Source organism: Mus caroli, chromosome 6 (assembly GCF_900094665.2).
Source record: "Mus caroli chromosome 6, CAROLI_EIJ_v1.1, whole genome shotgun sequence".
NCBI lineage: Eukaryota > Metazoa > Chordata > Mammalia > Rodentia > Muridae > Mus > Mus caroli.
The window spans coordinates 69489810-69502724 of record NC_034575.1 but is presented as its reverse complement, the minus strand read 5'-3'; the positions used below and the strand labels follow the sequence as shown (position 1 = coordinate 69502724).

Sequence of the window (12915 nt, the reverse complement as noted above, 5' to 3'; positions counted from 1 at the left end):
GGGCTCAAGCAAGCAGGGACTGAGCGAGCAGGGCCAACCCGAGCGAACAGGGTTGACCAGAGTGAACAGAGGTCCTAAAATTTCAATTCCCAGCAACCAAATGAAGGCTCACAACCATCTGTACAGCTACAGTGTACTCACATACATAAAATAAACAAATCTTTAAAAATGTGAAGGCAGTATTTAAGTTTAAACGTTACTTATGCTGCTACACCTAACAAGTACATAGGACTAGGCAGCTACTCAGTTTGAGGCCTTGTTGCACCACCAAGGCCAGCAGCACACCTCATGGTTAGGGTGGGCTTTCCTGCTCTCGTCCCTGCTCTGCCCACTTTACCTGTTATAAGACTTGTAAGCCCAGGAAGCCCCAGGAACTGAGCAGACCAGACTTTGTGGTATGAAAAGAGGGGCAGCAGGAAGTGACAGAGAGGTCAAAGAGCTTCTTGTCAGTAACGTCAGAACGTGGTCACATAAACTCGAGAACTGCACAGCCCACAAGCGCCCACCCCGCTGTACCCATAAAGGGGGGCTGTGTGGGAGTTAGAGAGGGGGGGGGGTGTTCCGAGGTGCTCTCTTATCCTCTCCTCGTTTCCTTCCCTCTAGGCCAGTTGTGAGGGCTGGAGAGGGCGTTACACTGAAAGGAGCCACCAGTGAGTGGCAGTTGGCTGGACACACCATCTTCCTGCCACTGTGCCTAGTCCATCTCCTCTCTCTTGCAGTCCAACAAAGTTCCTGTTGTGCAGCACCCTCATCACATGCACCCGCTGACACCTCTCATCACCTACAGCAACGACCACTTCTCCCCTGCCTCCCCTCCCACGCATCTGTCCCCAGAGATCGACCCAAAGACAGGTAAGTGGCCCCTGTGACAAGCTGGGCTCCCAAAGAGGGGTGGGGGGGCTCTATGGGGTCGGGGGTTAAGTATAGAGCCTGGAACCATTGTAAATTCAGAGGGTTGTCTAGTCATCTGAGGCTGGGCCTCTATAACCAGAATGTGTGCCCACTACACCACATATTTCGAATAGAGCCTTCTGGACAGACTTTAAAATGGCTTTTAAAACAATGGGGGTGGAGCTGGCTTTAATGTGTGGAAGGTGATAATTAACTGCCCACCACACCTGTCCATACCTGGAAGCCTAGGTCTTCATAACGTTCCTACTGAGTCACTAAGAATTTTCAGAGCCCGTGTTTAAAGAAATAATGATTATTTGGGGGTAGGGTGAAATGACCATAGAGTAAAAGCCCAGAGTTTAGAGGCGGGGTGGTTTGTTGGCTGAGTAAGGTTACTGTACTGAGAATGAAGCTGGTTGTCTAGAAAGTTAAATATGTGAGGACTTGGGGTAATTTTTGCTCTCTGTTGGGTATTTCCTGGGCCTTGTATGAATCCCTGTGCAGTCAACAAAAGAAAGTTACATCCGCAGAGATGGCTTCCAGGTAACTAGAGAGACGGTATCTGGGTCCTCTCTCCCTTGGATGCCCTTGAGTTGACTGCCCAGGGCTACTAGAAGGTGAAAGGGGCAGAGATGATGAGAGATAAGGGCTTTCCACGGCAGCTCCTATGGGATGTTATGCAGGTTACGAAGGGTGGGTGAGGGAAGCATTTGACATCTCTCTCTTTGGAAGCAGGAATCCCCCGGCCCCCTCATCCATCTGAGCTGTCACCGTATTACCCACTGTCTCCAGGAGCTGTCGGACAAATCCCTCATCCCCTCGGCTGGCTCGTCCCACAGTAAGGAAACCCCAAAGCCTTTCTTACCCTCCTCCCTCCCTCCACTGAGCTCTGCCCTTCTGGACTCCAGGATTTAGACATCCTTACTCCCGCCTTGGACAGCTTCCTTCCAACTCCTCTGTCTTCCTGCCCGTTTCTTAGCATCCTCTCCAGCCCCCTCCGACTTGGCTGACAAGATCATCTTCCTCCCTCCTCCCCCTCACAGGCAAGGGCAGCCCATGTACTCTCTCCCTCCGGGTGGTTTCCGGCATCCTTACCCTGCCCTCGCCATGAACGCTTCAATGTCTAGGTGAGTCCTCAGGCTGGGGCTGCCAAAATGATGTCAAAGCCCAGGGATATTAGTGACTGCCACTTCTGGCCATAAGCCAACCAGTCACCTATAGGTTAGTAGCAGGGTGGTGGGGTTCCTTGATCCTTTTTTGTTTGGTTGGTTTGGTTTTTTTTGTTTGTTTGTTTTGGTTTTTCAAGACAAGAGTTTCTCTGTATAGCCCTGGCTGTCCTGGAACTCACTCTGTAGACCAGGCTGGCCTCAAACTCAGATATCCACTTGCCTCTGCCTCCCAAGTGCTGGGATTAAAGGTGTGTGCCACCACTGCCCGGCTTCCTTGATCCTTACTTCTCTTTGATGAGGGGCTAGCTCTTACCCCATACTCCTTACACCACAACCCCATGGAATGGGCACCCCAGGACCTACTACACACACACACACACACACACACACATGCGCGCAGCTAAACCCTCCTTCCACATCTCTACTTACCAGACTCTGTGGAACAGAGTCATTTTAAACATGACACACTGAAGCCAGAGACTAGGAGGAAATGTGTATCTTCCGTGGTAATGCCAGGAAAGGAAACAGTGTATAGGGATTTCTCACAGGGGTAGCTCTACCTGACAGTGGAAGCACCAGTGGCAGGCGACCTATAGTCCTGCAGTCCTTCTGAGTTTTTCATTCTGCCTGCATCCAGCACCACGGCTTGGGTACCCTGTGTGTGTTTAGGGGAAGGGACAGTGTCATTGGGCGTCCCCCAAAACTGACCGCCTAATTCTGCAGGTGACCACCGTCTCGGTGGGCGGCACACAGCCCTTGCCTCTCCGTTCTCACTTGTGTCTCCTTGTTATGCAGCCTGGTCTCAAGTCGGTTCCCACACATGGTGGCTCCTGCCCATCCTGGTCTGCCCACCTCAGGAATCCCGCACCCTGCCATCGTCTCCCCCATTGTGAAGCAGGAGCCAGCGCCCCCCAGCCTGAGCCCTGCAGTCAGTGCGTAAGTGGAGGGAGGGGTGTGACCCACTCTCTGCTCAGCCTGTGCCGTGTGGTCTTCTCTCCTGCTGGCCGCTGGCAGTCCCAAGCCCTGGCTTCTCCCGCGCAGGCTGTTCTCTTTGATTTTCCATGGCCCTTCCTTTAAGACCTAATGCATCTGTCCTCAGGCAGGTTCTTGTGGCTGTGAGGAGCTAAGAAAGCTTTTGGCTTCCCTCCCTACCCTGTTGTCCCCAATAAAATGTAAGGCCAGGATGGGAGAAAGGAATTCTCTCAAGGACTCGTGACAGCTGGTGCCAGACAGAGACCCTGGCATTATCCTCTGTGCTGGAAAGATAGCAGAAAAACCTACACTAACAGACTTATGACTGAGGGGGGCCACGCTCTGCCTCCTTTCTCCTCTCTTCCCCTCCCTCCCCTTCCTCCCTCCATCCCCTCCTCCCCCCCCCCCGCCCCCACCACCTCTGCCCAGATCCTGAAAGCAGTCACACATGGCCACCAAACAAGCCTCTCCTCCCAGTGAAGGCAGGCATGAGGGAAGTCTGAAGATGGTGATACCTAACCTACAGCCCTGTGCCTCCCCAGGAAATCCCCAGTTACCGTGAAAAAGGAAGAGGAGAAGAAACCTCACGTGAAAAAGCCTCTGAATGCCTTCATGTTGTATATGAAGGAGATGAGGGCCAAGGTGGTGGCCGAGTGTACCCTGAAGGAAAGTGCAGCCATTAACCAAATCCTGGGAAGAAAGGTAATGCCTGCTGCTGTTAACTCTTCCTGGCGGAGGGGCCTCAGGGTCTCCCCCTACCCTGATTGCTCTGTGTGTCTTCACCCTCTCTCCCTCAGTGGCACAACCTGTCAAGAGAAGAACAGGCCAAATACTATGAGCTTGCCCGGAAAGAACGGCAGCTTCACGCGCAGCTCTACCCAACCTGGTCAGCCCGGGACAACTATGTAAGTGTTCATGCTGTGAGTGCGTGTGTGTGTGCGTGCAGGAACTCAGACCTTGGGAGCTGCATCTTCAGGATGCAGAGGGGAGAGAGCAAGCTACTTCAGCTTGATTCTAGAGGAGAAGCCATGTTTCCTGGAAATAAGGAAGCCAAGTTCGAAGTTTTAGGGGCTGTGTCTATAATTTCTGCGAGACTTGTTGGATTGTTCTATATATGCTTTTATTCTCTCTACTTTTCTTTTTCTTCCCTTTTTTCTTTTTCTTTCCTTTTTTTTTTAATCTGGTGAGGGGGTTCATAGTAGCTGTATCAAATTTTCAGAGACACCTGTGACTGCTCAGAAAGGGTCAGTAACCAGGTGATAGCTCAGTAGGTGAACTGCCTGTCTGCCAACAGGTCAAGTGTTAAACTTTAACACCTACATGCAAAACTGGGGCATGGTGGTGTGTACCTAGACTCAGCCCTGAACAGAACAAATCTTGGGGTTCACTAGCCAGCCAGCCAGCCTAGCCTGTTTGGCAAGTTCCAGGCCAGTGAAGAGACCTTGTCTCCAAAAAAGGTGGACCGTGCCTGAGGAATGACATCCAGAGTTGTCCTGTGGTCCCCGTGTGCATTGCATGTACTCCAATGCTTGTGTATACACACACACACACACACACACACACACACACACACGCACATTCATGAGCACACACATGTGTGGGGAGGAGGGACAGAAGCTTTTAAAACCACTCTTCTAAGGAGTAAAGGGTGCAAGAGACAGACTAGCTTGAAGGTCACCAGGATCAAGAGTCTTGGTTGCCCCCACCAGAGGGACTTTATGAGAAATGAGGGCAGGGTCGCTTTTCCTAGTCTCCCAGGCCAGTTCTCCAGTACCTTACCCAGGAGCGATTAGGAGAAGGGCTGCCATCTCTGTTCTAGGGTACTCTGGGGTTTTCTTGCCAGGCCAGTATTATTCTGTCCTCATTCATCAGTCCTGTGGCCATGTTTTTCAGGGGAAGAAGAAGAAGAGGAAGAGAGAAAAGCAGCTGTCACAGACACAGTCTCAGCAGCAAATCCAAGAGGCAGAGGGTGAGTCCTGGGTTGGTTGGTGCCCCTCGCTTCCCCTCCCACTGTCCCAGACACTCTTGCTTATGTTACCCGAGTCTCTGAAGACTCGGTGTTCTTGCGCAGCTTCAACAGGACGGCAGCACTTCCTTTCAGAGAGCCCGAGAACACAGCCGCTCAGTCCTGGGTTTGGCCCCAGTGCCCTCCCTCACATAAAGCTTTGGAAGGTTTCGAGGATCTCCTAGTTCCTCTCTTTAAGATAGCAAGCATTTTAAAGGGGGTTCGGGAACAATCTTCGAAGCTCAGACATGTCTCTGTGCAGCTGAATTGTCCCTTTAGAGTCACGCTTAAAGTCGACATGCTAGAGACAAAGGCGGCATGCTAGAGACAGACATATCACCCGGGTTAGTTACTTTCTCGTTGCCTTGACAAAACACCTGACAAAAGGTGACTTAAGGGAGCATTTGTTTTGTCTCGAAGCTTGGAGGACACCGTCCATTATGGTGGGAAGGCATGACAGCTGATCGCGGTGTGTTCTTGGCCAGCAGACAGAGAGATGAATGTTGGTCCTTACCCGCTTTCTCCTTTCCATTTAGCCTAGGGCCTCCGTCTATATTCAGGCTGGATCCTCCTTGCTCTGTTAAAACTTTATGGGCTGGTGAGATGGCTCAGTGGGTAAGAGCACCCGACTGCTCTTCCGAAGGTCCGGAGTTCAAATCCCAGCAACCACATGGTGGCTCACAACCATCTGTAACAAGATCTGACTCCCTCTTCTGGTGTGTCTGAAGACAGCTACAGTGAACTTACATATAATCAATAAATAAATCTTTAAAAAAAAAAACTATGAAAACATTTTACAGATACACTCAGAGGTGTGTTTCCATGGTGATAGTAAGATAGATTGACCATCCACTTATCAATTAGTGCACTGGAATAAGGTTTTCTTTGGTTGTACATCAGGAGAATACTATAGTCCATAAACTGAGTAGATTCTGCTCAGCTGTCAATGGGTTTAAGGAAGAGATGAGGAAGCGATGGGCTTTGAACTTTGCTCTCTGTTCAGATTGAGTGGGTCTTTGTCCGTTTGGGCATTTGGTCTTTGAGTTAAGTGTGCCTTCTCTGGGCACTGGGTGTTGTTCTTAAGTATAGTTTCCTAATCCCCGATCTTTGAAAATCCTGGAGATAGAGCTCAGTGGGTGGAATGATTGCCTAAGCATGCATGAAGCCCTGAGCCTGATACCCACCCAGCACCACGTAAAACGGGATGGTACTGTGTGAGGCCTGACTGGGATACTCAAGGACTGGCGATAACACAGTGAGGACTGGCGATAACGCAGTGGGTTGAGTCTGTGCAAGCATAAGGACTTTCAGTCAGATGCCCAGCACCCACAGGAAAGCCACAGTGGCAACCTGTCCATCATGAATCTACTGAAAACAACAGGCTTTATATCCAGTGAGAGAGTCTGTCTCCAAACCCAAGAGGGAGAGTCTGGAAAGTTGGCTCAGCAGTTAGAAGCACTTGTGCACACCCTTTTGTAACTGCAATTACAGGGTATCTAATGCCCTCTTCTTACCACCACAGGTACCAGGCATATACCTAATACACAGATATACACGTAGGCAAAATACACATACACACAAACGTTTTTTTAAGTAAGGGGTAAAACCATAGAAGACACTCAGTCTTAACCTCTGCCCTACACACACACACACACACACAACCACCACTATTTGTTTGTTTGTTTGTTTGTTTGTTTTAAATCTTACATTTCCAACGTGCAGTCAGTCACACCTGAATGTCCTTTGGATGGGTTTCAAGGCGTCACCATACCCCACTTCTCAAATACCTGATCCCCAGGTGCTCAAGCCTCTTGAGTGAGTGGCCTTATATTTGCATAAAGTTTATGCATATCTTCCATCACTGTATACCAACTCTAGATGCCGTATAACCCCCCTCACAATGAATGTTGTGGAAATAGCGGTTAGGTTCTGTTTGCTGGCGAGAAGGCTCAGCCGGTAAGAGCACGGTCTGCTCTTCCGAAGGTCCTGAGTTCAAATCCCAGCAACCACATGGTGGCTCACAACCACCTGTAATGAGATCTGATGCCCTCTTCTGGTGTGTCAGAAAACAGCTAATCTTATTTCCTTGTGTTTGTACCTTTAGGTGCTCTGGCCTCTAAGAGCAAGAAGCCATGCATTCAGTACCTGCCCCCTGAGAAGCCTTGTGATAGCCCTGCGTCTTCCCACGGCAGCACGCTGGACTCCCCAGCGACGCCCTCTGCAGCCTTGGCCTCACCAGCGGCCCCTGCGGCTACCCACTCCGAGCAAGCCCAGCCCCTGTCGCTCACCACCAAACCCGAGGCCCGGGCCCAGCTGGCTCTCCACTCCGCTGCCTTCCTGTCGGCTAAGGCCGCCGCCAGCAACTCCAGCCAGATGGGCAGCCAGCCCCCACTCCTGTCCAGGCCCTTGCCCTTGGGCTCTATGCCCGCCGCTCTGCTGACCTCTCCCCCTACTTTCCCAGCTACGCTCCATGCCCACCAGGCCCTCCCTGTGCTACAGGCCCAGCCTCTTTCCTTGGTCACCAAGTCTGCCCACTAAGCTGCCCCCGGTTCTATGCAGGCTGTCTCGGGACTCCAAGTAGTAATGATTCAGAGGAGAGGAAGGGGGAAACACAAAGGAAGCATTATTGGTCAATATTTGACCACTCTGGACTGTTCTGTAAAGTGACTGGTAACAGCGGTGCCTTACCAGTGTAGATGTAACCAGTAGCTGATCTTCAGGCATTTTTTTTTAAAAAGGAGAAAACATAAACAAAACAAAGCCTGCCCCTCTCCCCTCCCCAAAAAACCATCCTTCACAAGAAAGCACTGAAAAGCAGTGTGTTGCTCCCTCCCCTTGCGCTGTGGTGGGTATACCTGGGCGGGAGATATCTCTCTACCTCTTCTCTTCCTGACTCTCTGCCCTCCTTTCCGTCGTCGCTGCCAGCCCCACTTGCCCTAGCTCCCCCACCGTATCAGCAACATGACCGGGCCTGGAGTTCTAGCCTGACACCCTTCTCTCCAGGTCAGTCCTGTTTCCCTCGCCCAAATGTTTGTCCTGTGTTCAGCGCCAGTTCAACCCCCTCTGTCCTCTGCCCAGTGTAAGGTTGTGGCCACGTGTGACCATAGTTTCCCACCATCATCCCCTCTCCCTCTTCGGGCCCCAATGGCCTGGACTCCAGCTTGGGGTGGGGAAAGAGGTCCTTCTGAAAAGGTCCCCCCACCCCACCCCACCCCTGCATTTAAAGGGACTCAAGGTGCCTACCACTGCCTTCAAGAAGTCTGTTCCTCTCCGCTGCCCAGTCGCGTTTTCTTTCCCGCCTCGCAGTATCAGAGTGGCAGGCAGGCCCCAGTCCCCACTGTCTGGCTCCTGTCACCTCCGTCTGTGCTAGTACAATCCGCAGAAGCTCCAAGACCCTCTGCCCCTTCCCCCACCACCACCTCACAAGCTTTTTCTGTGTGTATTTCATTTTGTTTTTATGGTTTTTGGAACAATTTAAACTCCCAGTTTATTTTCACAAGAGAAAATAAAATTACAGTTGCAAGACCGTTTCTGGATGTTTCTTTAGGCCTTCTGTTGAATCAAGCCACCGCCTTCCTGCCAAGCCCTGGGTTAAATTTTTGCAGGCTACTTATTGTAGAGTCATAAAGCTTACCAACTGGGCGTAGCAAGTTCTAATCCTCCCCTGACCCCAGTTGTTTTATTTTACTTCATGTGTATGAGCATTTGCCCGTATGTATGTATGTATGTTTGTATGTATGTATGTATGTATGTTTACCATGTGTGTGCCTTGTACCGAGGCCGGAAGGCTTTGAATTCCCCTGGAACTGCAGTTATAGAAGAATATACACCACTCTGTGAGTGTTGGGAACCAAATTTAAGTCCTTTGCAAAAAAACAATCTCTCTAACCCACAACTTACAATTTTTTTTTTACTTACTTATTTATTTTGGGTTGGGTTTTTTTTTTTTTTNGAAGAATATACACCACTCTGTGAGTGTTGGGAACCAAATTTAAGTCCTTTGCAAAAAAACAATCTCTCTAACCCACAACTTACAATTTTTTTTTTTTTTTTTTTTTTTTTTTGGGTTTGTTTTTTTTTTTTTTTTTTTTTTTTTTTTTTTTTTGGTTTTTCAAGACAGGGTTTGTTTCTCTGTATACCCCTGGCTGTCCTGGAACTCACTTTGTAGACCAGGCTGGCCTCGAACTCAAATCCGCCTGCCTCTGCCTCCGAAGTGCTGGGATTAAAGGCGTGCGCCACCACTGCCTGGCTACATATCTCAGTGATGCTGATCACTGAAGCCTCAAAGTGTGAATCTTTTTTAATATAATAATTTTGCAATTGACTTAGAGAGAGTTCCAATGTGGAAGTATTCTGCTTATGATTGTGACCTCCTTTTATTAGAATTGCAAAGGAGCACGGTTTCTCGTGGCTGGTGCTATTCATAGTGGCTTTCTTGAGATATAATTTGTTATGTAGATTTACTTACCCATTCAAAATAATTGACAGGGCTGGGGGCACAGCTCAGTGACCTGGCTATAAGAAGCCTTGAGTTGGATCCCAACACTACCAATTTAAAATGATATGTTATTATTGTTGTTGTGTGTACATTAAGGAAACATGGTGGTCGGAGGACTTGTTGGAGCCAGTTCTACCTTGCAGGGGCAAAGCTCAGTCCTGGATGTTATGTGACAATTGCCTGTACCCACTGAGAATTCCTCTTTTGTTTTTTCTTGGATTTTTGAGACAGGGTTTCTCTGTGTAGCCTTCACTGTCCTGGAACTCACTCTGTAGAGCAGGCTGGCCTGGTTTGACTTTTAAGGCTGGAGATACAGCCCAATTGCTATCGCACTTGGCTAGCATGCACCACTCCCAAGCTTCAGTCCCCAGCACTACCTAAAGCCAGGTGTGTGGCGTAGATGCCCCAGCATTTGGAAGGCAGAGGCAGGAGGATCACAGATATTCTTGTCCTCGTGGGTTACATATGAGTTATAGGCCAGCTTAGGTTACAGAGATCCTGCTTTTTAAAACAAAACAACAACAAAAACAACAAATTTTTAGCATCTTTAAGTAGTATTCAGTATATTTACAGCACTAATCAGGAACACAAGCTTTCTCCAGCTGGGCTGTAAAAATGATTCAGTACTTAAAGAGCGCTTTCTATAATTTCATGGGAAGCAGAGTCTGGAGCTCAGGACCCACATTAAGAAGACAACTGACAGGCTGGAGAGATGGCTCAGTGGTTAAGAGCGCCGACTGCTCTTCCGAAGGTCCCGTGTTCAAATCCCAGCAACCACATGGTGGCTCACAAACATCCATAATGAAATCTGATGCCCTCTTCTGGTGTGTCTGAAGACAGCTACAGTGTACTNACATATAATAAATAAATAAATCTTAAAGAAAAGAAGAAGAAGAAAAGAAGACAACTGACAGGCTAGAGAGATGGCTCAGTGGTTAAGAGCACTGACTGCTCTTCCAGAGGTTCTGAATTCAATTCCCAGCGACCACTTGGTGGCTCACAACCATCTGTAATGGGGTCCCATGCACCCTCTTTGAGTGTGTCTGAAGATAGCTACAGTATACTCCTATACATGTAAATTATATATGTGTGTGTGTGTATACATATATATACATATATATATATATATATATATATATGAATGACAACTGTGACAACTGACCTTCACACATACACACACCTGTCACCCCAGCTCTCCAAGAGAAGCAGACAGGATCGCTGTGCCTTGCTGGCTTTTCAGCCTAGCTTAGAAAAAAATCAAGTCCCAAGTTTAGGGAGAGACACTGCATTGAAGATTTAAGCAGAGAGTGATTGTGGAGGATGCCTGGCACACACTGGCACACCCACACATACAACAGATGCACATACAGTCATACACATAGACATATAAATAAGATCTTTATATCTTTGTTTGTTTGTTTGTTAGAGACTCACAATGTAGCCTTGGCTGGCCTGGAACTATCTAGACAAGGCTGGCCTTGAGCTCAGAGATATGCCTGCCTCTTCCTCTCTTATGCTAGAACCAAAGGTGTGCTATGAAAAACATCAAAAAGTGTGTGTGTGTGGGGGGGGAGGTGGAGTTTCTTAATTGTTTTATCATTTGTGCTCTGTGCAAGGACCATGGCTGGTCAGGTTTCAACACTTTTGAATGGTTTCTATTACCTAGACTTTAATTTGTTTGCTTTTTGCCTCATAAGGAAGTGGCTACCAGGAGATGGTCATATTTGGCAGCTATAGGACAAGGCGTGAGGAACCAGGGCAAGGCGGAGAACTGGAAACTGTAAAGAGTAAGGCCTGATTCAGAAGAGTAGCTGAGCCAGGCATGGCGGTGCACGCCTGTAATCCCAGCACTTGGGAGGCAGAGGCAGGAGGATTTCTGAGTTCGAGGCCAGCCTGGTCTACAGAGTGAGTTCTAGGACAGCCAGGGCTATACAGAGAAACCCTATCTCGAAAAACAAAAAACAAACAAACAAAAGGATAGCTAGGCATGGCTCAGTACAGCACTTGCCTGGCATGCACACAGTGCCTGGCATAGCAAACTGGGCATGGTGCCCATGTCTGTAATCCAGCCCTTGGAAGGTACAGGCAGGAGGATCAGAATTCAAGGTCACCCTCAGCTACATGTGGAGTAGAAGCAGCCTGGGATACATGAGATACTGGTGCATAAAACAAAATCCCAGCAAGGCAAGATGGTGCAAGCCTTTAATCTCAGCCTTGTGGAGGCAGAGGCAGGAAGAAGCGAGCTTCAGATCAGCAGGCCCCAGGTTAGAAATAAAAACGTTGCTGGGGTAGGAATTATAATCATGGGCTGGTGAGATGGCTCAGTGGGTAAGAGCACCTGACTGCTCTTCCAAAGGTCCGGAGTTCAAATCCCAGCAACCACATAGTGGCTCACAACCATCCGTAACGAGATCTGACTCCCTCTTCTGGAGTGTCTGAAGACAACTACAGTGTAGTTACATATAATAAATAAATAAATCTTTTTTTAAAAAAAAGGAATTATAATCATGCATTGCTTGTGTATGTATCATGCTAGTGCTGGGACTCGAACCCTGGGCTTTATAAGCAGTAAGCAAACATTCAACTACTAAAGCGCCTGCCTTCCCTGCCCACGATGTAAGTATAAACCACCTTATGCTTATTCATTCATTTAATATCAAACATGGATTGCAACCATGTTGCAGAGGACCTGGGTTCGATCCCCAGAACCATCTGGCTTTCATGAATAATATTGCTATGTACATTCATATACATATGAATGGTTTTTTTTAATTCTTTGGGGATACATAACTAGACTGCTGTGTCACCTAAGTAGCTATTTTGACTTCTTAAGGAGGCCATGAACTTTCTCCTAGCAGCTGTGCCATGTTACATTCCTACTTGAGGGTGCTGACATAGAGGTGACCTCCATCCACATTGCATTAAGGTGTGTCTCCATCTATTCCATTGTTAACTGCTGACGACAGTGAGCTGTGCTAGCAGATTCTGGTGTTGCAATCACTATGACCCATTATTACCTTTGTAGATTCTAAAAATAAGGTCACATTGTCCTTTATCCCTAGATTGTTTAAGAGTTGTATCAGATGTATCTCACTGAGGATTGGTTGTTATGAAGAACTGACTCCCAATAGGTTGAGCTGAATGGACCTGGGGGATGGAAAGGGAAAAGGGAGTCAAGGAAGAAAAAAGGGGAGGAGGAGGAGAGGGAGGGGAAGGGGGAGAGGGAGGGGGAGGAGGATGAGGAGGAGGAAGGGTCTTTTTTCCAAAACACTTAGGAGGAGAGGGCTGTGACTGTGAGCCCGGAATCAGATGGGGCTGGGTGGTCCTTAGATGAGCTGGCTGAGAGCCTGCGCAGCTAAGGCTGAAGCTTTAAAACTATT

The 12915-nt window shown here is 48.5% G+C and overlaps 1 protein-coding gene across 4 annotated transcripts in view; it reads left to right on the top strand.

Annotated features, from left to right (window-relative positions):
• Positions 1 to 8528, top strand: part of Tcf7l1 (transcription factor 7 like 1) — a 162292-nt gene extending 153764 nt beyond the window's left edge. For 2 of the 4 annotated variants that reach the window (XM_029478327.1, XM_029478326.1), the window contains 8 exons: positions 720 to 852; positions 1624 to 1729; positions 1935 to 2018; positions 2856 to 2996; positions 3575 to 3734; positions 3830 to 3937; positions 4926 to 5001; positions 7142 to 8528. In XM_029478327.1, the coding sequence (XP_029334187.1) occupies positions 720 to 852; positions 1624 to 1729; positions 1935 to 2018; positions 2856 to 2996; positions 3575 to 3734; positions 3830 to 3937; positions 4926 to 5001; positions 7142 to 7575 (1242 nt within the window). In that variant the 3' untranslated portion in view covers positions 7576 to 8528. The remainder of the gene's footprint in view (positions 1 to 719; positions 853 to 1623; positions 1730 to 1934; positions 2019 to 2855; positions 2997 to 3574; positions 3735 to 3829; positions 3938 to 4925; positions 5002 to 7141) is intronic. The other 2 variants (XM_021164538.2, XM_021164537.2) reach the window with 1 other exon arrangement.
• Positions 8529 to 12915: the final 4387 nt, after the last annotated feature.